Source organism: Corvus moneduloides, chromosome 5 (assembly GCF_009650955.1).
Source record: "Corvus moneduloides isolate bCorMon1 chromosome 5, bCorMon1.pri, whole genome shotgun sequence".
NCBI classification, from domain to species: Eukaryota; Metazoa; Chordata; class Aves; order Passeriformes; family Corvidae; genus Corvus; species Corvus moneduloides.
In genome coordinates, this window is record NC_045480.1 from 63399833 (window position 1) to 63415099 (window position 15267).

The 15267-nt window shown below is 45.6% G+C and overlaps 1 protein-coding gene across 2 annotated transcripts in view; it reads left to right on the top strand.

The window, feature by feature from the left end:
* Positions 1-3191: 3191 nt before the first annotated feature.
* The window catches only part of ELF2 (E74 like ETS transcription factor 2), a 36657-nt gene continuing 24581 nt past the window's right edge, over positions 3192-15267 (top strand). Inside the window, exons 1-3 of one of the 2 annotated variants that reach the window (XM_032108829.1) lie at positions 3192-3297; positions 8979-9174; positions 10146-10311. In XM_032108829.1, the coding sequence (XP_031964720.1) occupies positions 9103-9174; positions 10146-10311 (238 nt within the window). In that variant the 5' untranslated portion in view covers positions 3192-3297; positions 8979-9102. Of the gene's footprint in view, positions 3298-3785; positions 3914-8978; positions 9175-10145; positions 10312-15267 lie in introns of those variants that run through there. The other variant, XM_032108830.1, reaches the window with a different exon arrangement.

A 15267-nucleotide genomic window follows, 5' to 3' on the forward strand; every position in this document is an offset into this window, starting at 1 on the left:
GATAGACACGGGGTTTCCCTGCCCCTGCTCAGCCTTGTTCCCCATTGGTTGGTTTGTGTTCCCCTGCGCGGGCGAAGGACCCTTGGTCCCGTGACTGTAGCAGTTCCTCGGCAGAGCTCCAGCCATGCGGCTGGAGAAATAAACATCTCTCTGAAACAGCTATCAAGAATCTGTCTGTCCATATATATTTCCTTTCCACGGGACTCCTGGTTTGGTATATGCATGTTGCAGGATCCCCACTGCAACAGGGAGGGACACACTGGCTAGGTTGGCTAGAGGCAGAACAGACAGCACAGACTACAGCTGGCTGCGCTGCAGTTTGAACAGCAGCCTTTTTACGGGATGCCATCTCGGCCAGTTCCGACCGAACTGGTACTGGAGCTGCTGCAGCTGTCTCCAGGGCTGCTGCCACGCCCGGCGCTGCGCTCGTCTCCTGCACGGTGCCAGAGTTCGGCACCGCCGCTGGCCCTTGCTCTGCGGCCGCGTTCGGCGCCGCCACTGGCCAAGGCATGGCCACTGCGTCCGCCACTTCTATCACCGGTCCCGGTTCCACAGGCAGCTGGAGCACCGGTGCTGTGCTGGTTGCTGACACTGCAGCCCCCGCCGCCACCACTTCCGGGTTTTCCTGCGGCAGTGCTACTTCCGGATTCGGCATTGGCCGCACCACTTCCTGCCTCGGAGCCGTGTCTCCCACAGGCAGTGCAGGCAGTGCGGGCGGTGGGGTGCCTCTGGCATCTGCAGCAGCTGCTTTTGCAAGCTGAGCAGTTCCTCCAGCTGCCGTGAGATGTTCAGCAGCTCTGTCAGCAAAGGCAGATGCTGTGTTAATAGGTAAACGGCTCGGTTCTGCAGCTGTGCAGAACAGTCCAGCGCCATAGAGGGCAATGGACCACACCCAGGCAGTCTCAGTGCAGTCACTCCAGGGGCTATGCTGGCCAAGAAGGTAGATCCAGGCATTCCTGGCACAGCCGATGCATGCGGAGACAGGCTAGGAGCCACCACAGGGGTCCAATTCGCTAAGCCGCTAATTCGCAGTCCTGGATAAGCTGTGGCCACTGCTGAGCCGAGCAGCAAGGCAGGCTGTGTAGCTTCCTGCTGCCTTGACACCCCCCGCCTCTGCCGGCGCGGGGTCCCTGGGGGCCGCGGAGTCCTGCGACTGTGCAGGGTGAGCCGGCGCAGGCTCTGCCCGTGAAGCCGGGGGGGGTTTTTCGGATCCAGCACCACACGCCCCTGAAGCCCAGTCAGTGGGATCCCCTTTGGACATTCCCCCATCACTCACTACCGAAATAGGCGAGCCAGCTCTGCTGCCACAGTCAAGGTCTGTCAGCAGCATTCCAAGTTCGGAATAATTCTAACGCTGCTGGGTTCCCAAACGGGAGCTCGTGCCGGACAGCACAGCCAAATTCCTGCCACAATCCAAAGTCCAGGGTAGTGTTTCTGTCCATGGGAATCCCTTGCAAAGTAGCCCAATCTAATAATTCCCGAAGTGAGTTTTCAGGAATGGAGGTGTGCATTATACTGAAAACACCTTTCCAGACCATTACTACAGCGTCAAGTTTGTGAGCCGCTGTTTGCCATTTTCTCAGTCACGTTGGACCTCCTGGTCCCGGGGGGGGAGGGGGGGGAAGGGGAACAGCGTACCTCTAGAGAAATTCAGCTTGGCTCGCAGCAGCAGGACACTTCCCAGCATTCAGATCACATCGGCGGTACCAAATATTAAAAAAATGCCCTAGGGTATATTACCGTGTCCTGCAGCCGTAGGGAGGAGCAGAGAAGATCCAGCAGGCAGGAATTGTGCAGCAAGATTGATTCATTCAATTATTTTACAAACTCTTTTATAGACTTTTTTCTTCATAGTCTAATTGGACAAGGATCAGCCACCCCTTGGGGGTGATTGGCTAAAATCCTAAAACATCCATTGTCAAAATATTTTTCTACTATACTATAAAAGAAGACTTTTCAAGGCTGCAGGTGTTTCATTGTTTACAGAACTCTGCTACTCTCTCTGTGAGAGAGAAAAGTCTCTCACGGACTTAGAAAATACCAAGAAAATCCTTGCTAGCAGCATTTTTGTATCCACAGATATCAGAGTTGGTAAAGCAGGAGATGCACAGAGTGTCAAAGGAGCAGTGTATGTGGATGGTCAGATGGAAATTGAGATGCAGCAGAGGTACTTTTGCACGCAGATGGAGGTGAGGAGCAGATGTGTGTGACTGAACTGCCTGTCACAGGGGCTGGGCTCCTGTCAGAAGGGAGATCCTTAAATCAGACCCTTACGATGTACAGGCACAGGAGGCCCAAATCAGTCTGAACAGAAACCTTCATCCTAGAGCTCCTTACAGCAAGTGGCTTTGCATTGCAGAAAACCTCCCTGGCAATGTAGGGGTTTCTTTCTATTTGTAATGAAAATGTAATGCCTCCTCTTCAGCTAAAGCTCTTCTGTTTTTTTCTGTGAAATGCCAAGGGCATAATGTTTGAAGCCCAATGTTTGTAAAGGAGAACACCAATTCTGTTCAAAACTTCGGACCAGGCAAGATCAAGACAGTCTCAATGCATACTTGCTTTGTGAGCAGAGTCTGACAGTGCATCTCGTACTTCCAAGGGAACAACAAAAACTGGATTACGAATTTGACTGGTTTCAAACCCATGCGCTCTGTGAGCCGGCTGCGGCGCGGTAGAACTGGGGGCCGGCATTTCAGCACTGCCCTGACAGGACAGGACATTTCAGCACTGCCTAGAATTGGTTCTGCACGCTTGAGGCTCCGCAGCTGGCCACACACACGGACAGTTCATTCTCCTGTACACAGCAGCAGAACCGTTGCCGGGACAGCACCGCGCTCGCAGGATCGGAGTGAGCTATGGGCGCAGGCACCTGTTCCGACACAACGGAGGGACAGCGACACCCCGGTGCCTTCTTCTCCTCGGCCTCGCTCCCTGCGTCCTGACCACGGACTGCTATCGGCTAGGGACACGGCAGCCGGGAGCAGGGAAAGACGAGGCAACGCTCCTTCACAGATACACTCCCGGCCCCGCCGCGCCCTGCGCAAGCGCGGAGCGGCCGCGCATGCCCGCAGCGCCCCCGCGCGCCCGGCGGCGGCGGCGGCGACAGCGGGGCGGGGGGGGGCGGCCGGGCCGGGCAGGTCGCGCGCTGCGCCCCCGCCCCTCCCGCGCGGGACGGCCCCCGGCCCGGCCCGGCCCGGCCCGGCCCCGGCCCCGGCCCGGCTCTGCCCGGACGGCGCTGCCGCTTCCTGCTCCTGGCCCGGGCGGGCGACAGACGCGGCCTCCGGGCGCACGGGCACGGTAAGGGCGCGGTGTCGGCTCCTGCCACCGCCGCGCGGGCGGGCGCTGACAGGCGGTAGCTCCCCTGCCAAGAGGCCGCGGGGCCGTCTCGTCTCGGGGGCGGCCGCCGGGGTGTGTGAGATGGCCTCGAGGTGGTGGGGCCGGGGGTCGCTCCGGCGGCACCTCCCACCAACCGCCCTCCGCAGCTACACTTTCGGTTTCGCGCGGGCTGCGGCGGAGGAGCTGGGGCCGCCCTGTTCCCTCCGACTCGGCTCCCCGCGGGGTCCGCGCCCGCCGGAGGGGGCGGCGGGCTGTGCCTGGCGCTGTCAGTGTAAACAGCCCGAGGCAGTGCGGCCTCCCGGGCTGGGCCCGCAGCCTCCTGGGCCGGGCCGGGCCGGGCTGTGCTGGGAGCGGGGCGGCGGCGGAGCGGGGAGGCGACTGGGGCAGCGCCAAGGGGCAGCGCCTTGTTTACCCAGGGCGTCGGGAGAACATGGCAGCCCGGGCGTGCTGGACACTCGATGTCATGCGTGATCGCTCTTCCCGTGCCTCGTCCCTGGGATCGCTGCTTGCACCACGGATAAACAGCAGAAGTCTGGCATACTTTTCATTATACCGTGACTGTAAAACGTCGTGCTGGGTGAGCCCAGTTCGTGTTTAGCTGTTACCTTTTTGGATGTGCTCCCTCTTGTCTCTCCCCACTTGAAAAATTCAGTTTTTCATTCTTCCTGCTTCCTCCCTTATGGCTAGTCACTGTTATCTTTCTTGGGACTTTTCTTTAGTCATTCAACTTCTTAAGCAAAGACACCACAACCTTACTGTAAGTTTAAAAACAGGTTCTGGGTCTAATCCTTACTGCTTTTCCTTCTCCTCTCACGCCATCTCTTATAGTAGACAGGATCAGCTTTAGGAAAGGTGCTGGGAAAAGGATGGTTCTTTTGTGTGGTGCTGTCAGTGACACACTCTTCATCTCTCAGGTTTCAGTAGTATCTGGTTCAGAAGGTGCCTAAACTTTAGACTGTTAGACACATCTTTATGTTCAATAGTCTCATAAGCCATTCAGGGGCTTTGCCTTCATAAAGTTGTCTAACTTAAATCTTACAAGTTTTTGACCTCGAGAATATCCTATCAAAGCTAATTACGGAATTTACGCACACTGCTTCCTTTTAGAGTGTGTGTGTTGGGTTTTTTTTTTAAAACGTACATCCTCACCATTTAATTTAATCGTCTCTGCTAATTTATTATGTAAAACGATGAATAATTCCTCCCTACTCTGGCTTGTGGGGGAGTGGAAATGATTGCGAAGGACCAACAATCAACTCGCTGGAAAGAGAGGTACAAAATAAGGGTAAATATGTAAGATTTCTGTCAGAGGGAAGAGAAGGTTTCAGGGTATCTTTAAATAGAGAGGAGTGGGAAGAGAGCCTGCTAGTAGGATGAGATACGGGAAGGTCCAGAAGAAGCCTGCTGAAACCACAAAGCTTTTTGCAGAACGTTAATAGTTTCTAACTGACTAGTTTCTAGCTTACATGTTTTGGGGTTCATCAGCTTCAGCTATTGAGGTTTCAGAGCAAACTTTGGATGTTCAGATTATCAAATTAAATATGTATGGCAGGAGGTCTTCTAGTTTTTACTGGATTTGATGTATCATTAATTTGATCCAACGTAATAATTTCTGTGCATTCAGCAATAAAATTAATGCTTTTTTGTATGAAAACTTAGGAAGTATGGAGTGGCTAGGACTACCTTGCCCATTCCTTATTTTGATTTGTGCTTTATAAATTTTAGTGCTTGGTGTAAATTGTAAGGTACTGTAAACTGCATGGATTGCATGTTCCCCTGACCTTGTAAATATAAAGATTTACTTTGTATCCTAATTTTGCTATAATCCCTGCAACAGACTTTAGCAACAAGTTTTGGGGCTTTTTTCTGCTCAGACAGCTTTTTCAGTGGCTTAATTTTTCACTTCTTAGACTTGTTGAGTCTCAGACAAAGAAAGCTAATTTCCCATTTCTTCTGCACATGCCAGTGTTAATCAGATAACAAGAGCTGTAAATATGATCTTGGAAAATGTCTTTAAAAAGACTTTTCAGTCGACATGAAATGTTTTACAGAGTGTGCTATGGTTTATATGTATCAGAGTGATAGTGGCATTTACTGCTGTATTTGAGGTTCTGCTTATGAAAGAACACCTTAATGCCCTTAGGAAGCCTTGTTCTTGTTAATGGTATTCTGCAGTGATCTTGGCCGGTGTATTTCTCTACGTATAACTACCTTCATTTTTCAAGCCAACATTCTTAACTTTTCTTTGATTAAACCAAAAGAAGGCTATTTTGAAAAAAACAAGCTGTGTGTGATGCTACTGCTAGCTGGAGTCCTGCGCTTGTGGTTGCATCTGTATAGGTATCCGCATAAATCTCTCCTCAGGATTTAGGATGCCAGCTGAATAAAAGGGAGGTGTTCCAAGTACTCTTGTGGTGGTTCTGAGTGCTGTGGGAGCAGCTGCCTCTGGTCACTACTGCCCAGACTTCTCCATGTTTGTCTTGTTTTCACGTATGGGCATCTTTTTTTAAGCATTGTGTTTTGGGGTGGTTTTTTTGCTAGTTTCTTTTATAGTTAAAAGTGTGCTAAAGCTATTTGCACATTTATATTGAGAGTTTTGTTTTGAAACCAGTCCTAAATAAATTCACTTGAAGTCTGGCCTAGAAGAGATGACCTTCTCTGCCATCCTTTCCACACTGTTTTTCAATTATTATCTTTTATTCTGTTGAGCTGCATGTTTGCTTCCCTGTTAACTTGATAGGTGGCTGTGCATAGGGGAATCATCTTAAGATACTGTTTTTTGTGGGATGTGTTCATCACAGTTGTGATTTTCAGTAGTTTTAAGCTAGTAACATACAAGAACAATTTGGATTTCTTGTGGGCACACACTTGGATACATAATGTCGGTCAGATAAATGTACTATTCAATATGTGAAGGAAATGGTATTTTGCAGCCTTTATGACAAGTGCCCTGTAGCCTCTGAAGACTTGCTCTAATTGCTTGTCTTGACCAGTGAAAGCTATAAAAAATTTGAGTCTTTGTTGTGTGTTTTGTAGTGGTAAATAGAAACTTCTTGCTGTTGAGGCAAAGTATTCAAGATTCAGAATTTTTTGTTTGGTTGGGGTTTTGTTTTTTATTATTTGGTGATGGGAGCATGTAGACTTATTTTTGTTTTCCCATGAGATATGTATAAAAATAACAGATTATGCAGCAAGGATGTTTTTGTGGTTGTAAGGGTTTTTCCAAATGTTTCAGAACTAGTTTTTCTCCAAATTTGCCATTACCAGGAAGAAGAGGAGTGGATGTCAGAGCTGTAACAATATGATTTGGTAATTTTTTTTGGAAGTGTTAAATTTATTTTTTCTCCTCTGATGTTATTCTGTATTTTGCTTTATTGTAAGCATCTATCCAGAGTGGAATTACATTTGCAGTGTGCATTTTTTGGTTTTATTTTTAATCTTTCTGCAGGTTGTTCTGTAATTCAAAACTAGCTGTACTTTGAACCAGCTTCTGTGCTGGCTAATTGTATCACTGGGGACAGCCTGGTCTCTTACAAACCTGAATCATCTCTTACTTTAAGAGTCTGAGTCTAATTGTCTTTTGGCCTTTTTGGCTCGCTTAGTCTTGGGAAATGTGAATTTCTGAGCTGATTCCTGGAAGTGACCAGGCAGGCTTTTGCATTTACAGGAATCAAATGAGTTGGGACTTGCTGGAGAGAGGATGGGGAAGAGATTCAGTGTCCTACTGCAATTTGAGGGAGAAGCAAAAAGTCTTCCATAGAGACATACTACTTAGGGAAAGGGAAGAAGAAGACAAATGCTGGTTCATTCAGAAAGGGCTGTTTCTGTGGGAATCTCACATGCATGTAGGTGTATGGGTGTGTTTGAGTGTTTGCTTTAACTTAGAACTTCTAAACCAGACTGAACTGAAACTCTTTTACCTTTTCACTTGCTGACAAGTGGGCTTGTTGTTTTCTCTACCCTGCCAGAGTTTTGAAAATTTTGCTGACTGAATGTCAGTATGAAGTTCAAATCCTATTATATAAAGACTTCGGGTTCCTTGCTGGGCTATCCATGTATTCAGTCTGAAGATACTATTCTTTTAATGCATGCTGTGATTTAGCATCTCATGCATTCTTCTGTGTACTTCCTTTCTCCTGTGAGGTCCTTACTAGGATTTCTGCCCCAATTGGAAAATTCAGATTATCATTTATGCCCCAAAATTATGCTTAATTTATTGCCTTAACTTCATTTCTATAGGAAATTGGTGATTTATGTAGAGATAGATCAGCATAAAAGTAATTTAAACCTTTTGTAACCCAGGAGATGGAAATCACATATTTTTGAGAGAACCTGATCTTGTAAACAGTATTGAGTGTTTTCAGTTGCTGCAATTTGGCAGTTACTTGGCCACCTGTGCGGGATTATAGCACGTAAAATATAAATATACAGCAGATGTGGTCTAGTATATGATTGTTTATTTGCATTAATATTTATTTATTATTATTGATTGTTTGCATGAATATTCTGCATGAGAATGAAATTAGCTTTGTGATGTGCTTAAGCAGAGGTACCATATGAAGCACGGTATGCTATTATGTAGCTACAAGTCTGAGTTGCAGGAATAATGCTGATGTTTGAAACAGGTTGGAATGTCTGGGCTTCCAAATTAAAATGCAATTTAATTTTTCTGGATTTCTATTTTGGGTTATGATTCATTTGCAATATTTCTATTGTGTATATAAATGGAAAACTGTAGAAGAAGAAAGGTTTTTGCAATAAAACAGATTTTTAAATTTTTTCTTCTGATTGATTATTTTAGTGTACTCATAAACAGTTGGTTTTCTATTTTACATATTTCTGAACTTAAAGATTTTTGGAATAATTGATAGGTAAGGAGTAGACTTTTTGTTCTAAAAATCTAGAGGGTGACAGGTATATATGGCTCCAAGGGATACCTGTTAAAGGCTTTCCAGCCCGAGTCTTGTTTGGAGAGCAGAGGAGATCTTGGCTTTCTTTTTCATCAAAAAATGGTGCTAGGTTTACAAATGAAACAATGGAAAATAATGTAGTAACTGTGGGGGGGTTTTTGTGCTGTTACAAATGAAATATAGTTAGGTATGAGACATGCTTTGTCATGTAAAGTGGACTGCCTATGTGAGCAAAACAAGCCTTATTTTTTTTCTAAATTGTGTATATTTTTTCTTTCTTTTGAAATGTATCTTATGCTTATTCCTTGCTTAGTTTGCAAGCATTTGTTTGATCAGCAGTTGTAATTTTTGTTAGTGTAACCTTGCCTGTAGGAAGCGCAGTTACATTGTACGAATCCAAACAAGTTTTTCCCTAAATGTGCAAGATTAGTTTCGTTTAAGCTGGCTTCCTGCTACTGAAAAGCAGATTCATTGAGTTTGCCCATTGGAGTATTGATTATAATTTGTTTTCAGTACGTATTAGACGATCCTGTTTTCTTGCAACCTCAGTGGTTGTTGTAGCCTTCTAACGGATGGGTTTTATTAAAAATGTTGGGCCAAATTCTGACTTTTGTTAGAAAGCACTGATCTCAGTTTTTGCTGTAGAGATGCAGCATGCAAGAGATTTCATAAACATTGGAAGACTTTTGAGTATAAATTATGCAAATAACTTTAAATTATTTTGTGTTTCAGTAACCTCTGCCCAGCTGTTTAAGAGCAGTGGATTGTGAATTCAAGCCTTTGATATCCTGAGGCTATCAGCATTACTATCTTCGAGAGAGAGAACAGTTCTCAAAGAATCTTCGGGGGATGCGCCATGACATCGGTAGTGATTGACACTGGAGGCCCTGCCCTGGAGTTTGACAGCAATGGAATAAAAAATCAAGAGGTTAGAAAACTAAATAGCACTTACTTACTATGAAACTTTGAAACCTTTTATCTTAATTTGGAAGAAAAATTCCCTGTAATCTTGCCATGAAAACAAATGAAAGGGATCTGAGATTGTTGTGTAAGGAGGAAGAGTGCAGCCATTTTTCAAATATCTTTTAATAGAAGATTTTGTTATCACAGAAGTGGAAGCAAGAAGTTTTGAAGTCTGCAGTACAACTGTAGACTGGGTTTACAAAATTATATTCTGTACTAAGCTTTCTTTAAAGATCTCAGACGTGTCTTGAGGTATAGAACAAGTTGAGCAGAACAATACATGGACCTCTTTTAAACTTAGGCAGTACAGCATATTTTATCGTGTTTTGCATTCTTATCAATAAATAATGAATATATTCTACTCTCCTGTAGCTTTTAATAAACAGAATCTGGCAGTGTTCTACTTCTGCAACACTATAACTGATTATATATGCTTTTACAGACATTTTGATCCTTAAAGAAGTAGAGATGAGCATATAGGCTTTGAAGTAGTCAGTTCTTCTGTAATAACTTACGTACTTAACCCAAAACATGTGTTCGTAAGACACAGGTCAGATGTAGGTATTTTGCAGTGCATAGTCAAAGCCTTTGTTACATCAAGCAGAGGGAGGAGAAACACTTCCCACAGCTGAGTGTCTTCGTTAGAAAGTGTGCTCTTTTCTAGTATCTTAAAGCTGTCTGCTGGTTTAAATTTTAAGTCCTTAAACCCAGGAAAATATCTGTGAGATTTAGAAAGCACCCTCTGATGGCTGATAGCTGTCTTTTATTCTTTTAATCTCTTGCTTTGGAAGAAAATTTCCTTTAAAAATATTTAAAATTATTATTATTCCATAAAGAATGTAAGAACATAAGAGGAAAATATTGACACAGAGTTTAATAGTGCAGTATTTAGAGCATTTTTTTTTCTTTTCTTTCCTTTTTTTTTCCTTTCTATAGGAAAATGAGCCAGTCTCTGAATTCCCTGCAGTGATTGTGGAGCCAGTTCCTAGTGCCAGACTAGAACAGGGTTACGCTGCTCAGGTCCTGGTTTATGATGATGAGACTTACCTGATGCAAGATGTAGCAGAGGAACAAGAAATTGAGACTGAAACTGTGGAAACAGGTAGACTTACTTAATTTTTTTCTTCCATGAGGTTTTTGTACTTTTAGAAATCCCCAAGGAATGTGGCGTGTTTAGCCACAGGAGGGAGGTCTTGACCTGGGTTCACATCTATTTCTTCTAAGCTTAGTTTTGCTTAGGCTTCAGTGGTGACAGAACCATGTTGGCAGGTAAAAATGTCATGTTACATTCGTGGTGCTGCATTGTAACACTGTGTCTCCTCCCTCATGAGCAGACAGATTTTTATTTATGTCTTTGCTATGTACTTACGCAGGGAGTTTCCTAGACAACTGAACTTGGAGTTTTTAAAAATCAGCTGAGCCAGGAAGCCGGTTAGAATTCAGTTTTACACTATGTGTGAGCCACACAACTGCATGGCAGCTGGAAATAGGGACTGCATGGCTCTATTTACCCCATCTTCCAACTCTTGCCCCTTCCTGCCTGTCCCTTCCTATCCTGCCGTTTTGGTGCAGAGTTGTATTATGGCTAGTTAGGTGGCAGGAGTGGGTGGCTTGGGGGAATGGAGTTGGGCTGTCCCATTATGGGCAAAAAGCCTAATAGATTGAAATTAACTCATCTATAAAATAACAAGTTAGGAATGAAGGAAGGAGTGGAGCTTTGCTGTGAAAGCTGAACTTTCCAGTGATAAACACAAATCTTTCTGTACACCCTCTCTCCGAAGAACACAATCAGGAGGTTTGCATTTTCCGAGGAGCAGCTAAGTATGTTTAAAGTGTCTGTGGAAGCAAAAGTTGTGCTGCTATAGCAGCCTAATTACATCTGACTGTTGGGCTGTGATTCCTGCTATCCTTCCCTCTTGCTCTCTTGTGTTGCTTCTTGTAGCAATGGGGAACAAAGACACACGCACCTCCTTGTTTGCTCCAAAGAAGATGGTTTATTGTAACAAACCAAGCCTTTTTATGTGCTAAACTTAACCAAAAGAAGCACACATTGGCTGCCTGCTGCTGTGCTGTCACTGTTCATGCATCCCTTTACTCAATCAGCTCTCTGATCACGTGGTATCCACACGTCTCCCCAACCAATCACTGCCTCACACGCGAGGCCGACCACATGCCAGCCATACAACCCGCTCTCTGGTCATGTGGCCTGTTTTTTACCTTGCTGTTAGCTGAACCTTTCCCAGAGTGCTTTCTGTTAAGCAAGAGTGAACAGAACTGAACAGGATTTCTTATCTCCCCTGTCTCCCCCCTTTTTTTTTGATAGCATGCACTTTGATAGCTAGCAACATATCTAATATAACTATCATCAGCTGCTTAAATACTTTACCATCATCCAGAGTCTGCAATTGCTGGGGAGCCCCATCTCACAGTAAGGACCTGGAGGACCTTTCCCAGGCAAGGTTTCCAAGTTTACGTCAAAAGGGGGTCCAGCTTTTATAAGACGAAATCAGCAAGTCAAAGTGACTTGACTACATTTTTAGCACAGAAACACCTGGGTCTGGTGGTGTAATTCCTGATCAGTCAGGGCCAGGGCTTGGCTAGAGCCAAGACCTTAACTGGAAGGGTTTCCCTAATATATCCTACAAACAAACCTCAATTAGTATCAGTTGGGAACATGACTTCACAAGACCTTATCTTTCTCATGAACAGGGGGACAGATTATAACACCCAATAACTGGCACAAAAAGCAGTCAGAACAATGCAGAGGGTCACAAGGTGGTATGGTAAAACTTTAACAATGAGCGTCCAGGGCTGACCAGCTGGGAAAGTTGCTTACAGCTAAATCTCTTAACTTACAAAATGACATATACAACAACTACATCACCTGCAGGAAACTTAACAATACCTGAATTTGCCAATTTTCCTTCACAGAAGGTATATATAAGTTTATAAATCCAGGCCTGGGACTTTACAATTATATTAACTCCCTAAGTGGTTTCAAAAGATACTTGCATTTTATCGAGGCAACTCTAGTAATCTCCAAGATGCACTGAAGAATATTGCAAATGTGTGTAAGTTGTTAACAAGCCCTGAGTCAGAATTCGCTGTGGGGTGAGAGGGTTACTGTCTTTATCCAGTGTTGATCTACAAGCTTCATTCCAGTGGTATAGTCTTTTCTGCATCGGGGAAGCAGCAAGGCGGGAGCCATTCTTCCACGGGTTTTTTTGAGTAGGACAAAATTTCTGCAACTCAGTTTCATTAATTGAAAGGGTACTTCGAAAAAATAAGCACGGATCAAGCTATGAAGTGCTGGAGGGGCTCCCGGGGTTTCCAGCGCGGCGCCCGTCCCTTGCCACTGCTTTCCGCGACTGGATGAAACACGCTGAGAACAAAGGGGCCGGCGCGGCGGGGCAGCTCCGCAGCCGTTCCCGGGTGCAGCTGCCGCCGCACGGCTCGGCCTCGGCAGGCAGTGGCCGGCCCCGGTGCGCTTCCAGGGGGTCGGACCTGCTGCCACTGTGTTTCCCACGCTGCAGCGATCACCGCCGTGTTCCCGACGTTACCCGCGGCAACAAGCCCACGGCACCCAACCCACTGCCGCCGGCCCCTAGCGCCGTCCGCCGCTTTACGCTGCCGCGGCGCGCAGCTGATAGAGCCACCTGTGCCGGGACGGAGGTGCTGTTTCTGATGCCCTGTCAGAACCCCGGCGGCTGCTTCAGCTGCTGGGGAAGGAGAGGGAGTGAAAAGCAGTGGCAGCCCCGCTGCCGGAGCAGCCCCGACGCAAGGGAGCAAATGTTTCACTGCAAAACACAGGAGGGGTAGTATTGGGAGGGTTGCAAAGATGGTGCTAAGACTTCGTCCAGTGTGTTGGAAGTGGGTGTGAGGAGGCCTGATGTGAGAAACGCCGCCTCACGTCTTCAAAACTTTGAATTTTATTAGTTAACGAAGGATAATTTGACAATCGGGGATCAATGTTAGCGATCAGCAATTCCACAAAGCAAAGGATTACAGCGCTGGGTTCGTCACCGCTCATGGCACGTGGCCAGAGCCACGCCTCCTGCTTGGGAACACAGTTTTTATGTCGTGGGGCTCAACGTGTCTCCACCCAAACCCTGCCTCCCGAGGGTTATCCTGATTGGCTGGTTGGTCTTGGGACCTTCTCACTGGCTCGTTGTCGCCCACTAGTGATCCCCCGCTTATCCCCTTCTGTTAATACGGTCAATGCCCCCACCCCCTTCCTTAAAACCAGATTAACATTGTCAACAAACGACCCAACCCCATCAACAGATCATATAACAATCAACTTATTTACCTCATCAACAATTTCAACTCAACCACCTTTAACCATAAACCCCACATAAGAAAGCCAACATCAACAATTCTCATTTATAACTGAGGGCTCAGGGGAATCAGTTTCTGACGTTGCGAAATGGCGGACATCCACACGACTTCTTTAAGAAACGCCATAATAGTCCTCCATGGGGTGAAGTGCCCACAATCATTGGCATCACCGTTCCCGGCAATATCAAAAAAGTTCCTATCCTACTGCCTGCCAGGCTTCCAATTAAAAAGTCTCAGTAGAAGGGAAGTCTTTTAAATGCATGGACACCCCGTCCAGCAAGCTTAGCATTGGAGATGTCTGTACTTTGCTGATGCAGGAGCCACCATAGGCTCCATCTTCGTTCCATGGGAGTTTTTCTGCCTGTAATTCTTCCACTGCTCACCTGGCACTGTTCACCTGGTAGGTGATGGGCGTGTGTTTGGATTCCTTTGCCAAACTTTCCTGGTCAACCGATTCCTGGTTCAGTGGAAGTTGCTGCCAGTGCAGTCCACGTCTTTCACTGCCTGTGAGATGTCCCAGATTGGGCTGCCATTTGTTGCAATGGGGAACAAAGACACACGCACCTCCTTGTTTGCTCCAAAGAAGATGGTTTATTGTAACAAACCAAGCCTTTTTATGTGCTAAACTTAACCAAAAGAAGCACACATTGGCTGCCTGCTGCTGTGCTGTCACTGTTCATGCATCCCTTTACTCAATCAGCTCTCTGATCACGTGGTATCCACACGTCTCCCCAACCAATCACTGCCTCACACGTGAGGCCGACCACATGCCAGCCATACAACCCACTCTCTGGTCATGTGGCCTGTTTTTTACCTTGCTGTTAGCTGAACCTTTCCCAGAGTGCTTTCTATTACGCAAGAGTGAACAGAACTGAACAGGATTTCTTATCTTTCACAACTTCTCATACTTCTCTGTGCTAATTTTGCAAGAAGAAAAATAGCAAGGAGACCCTCAACTGTTCTGTATTTTTGTTGAGTTAAATTTCTGCTGCATTAGCGGAGTGTTAGGGTAGGGAGTACGGCGAAACTGCAGCCAAAGGACAGGTTCGCTTGGGCACTCCATGCTTAACTGGTGAGACCCACTGACATGGGTAGTATATGTTCCTGTCCTGGGGTTGCCTAATTTAGAGCTGGAGTTTAAATTCATGATGTCAGGAAAGCAAAACAAAGGTGAGAGACTCTGTCTCAGCTGCTTAACCTGGCATCCCAGTAAGTCTATATGCATTCCCATCAGATTAGGCACTTCAGTGCAGATGTCTCAGTAAACAGTGGATGCAATTGCTTATACATCCTTCTCAATTCGGATGTTATTCTGTAGCACTGTAGCAAAAATCACAGGCATCAACTTCACGAGGCAAGCATGAACTAATGATTCAGGTTTTGGGACAATACTTACAATTCCATTTACTGAAATGCGTTTTGAAAGAAATATGCTAATTAGAAGTTCAACAAATTAATGTGAAGAGAAGTTATGAAATAATGCATTTCTTAAATTCAATTTTTGACTATGGTAATAAAACTTTTAAGATTCAGGTAAGTGAGAAGTAAGGGTATTCTTCCCAAACTGAGTTTTACAACTTAAGTTTATATATGAAAACTTTTAGGAGTTTATACTTTGAAGGTTTTTGTATTCAGAAGTTGTTTTTTAAACATTAAATATGCTGTTTCTTGTAAGATTTTTGTAGATTAATGGCTAACAGAACAGTTCTTTTAGGATAAA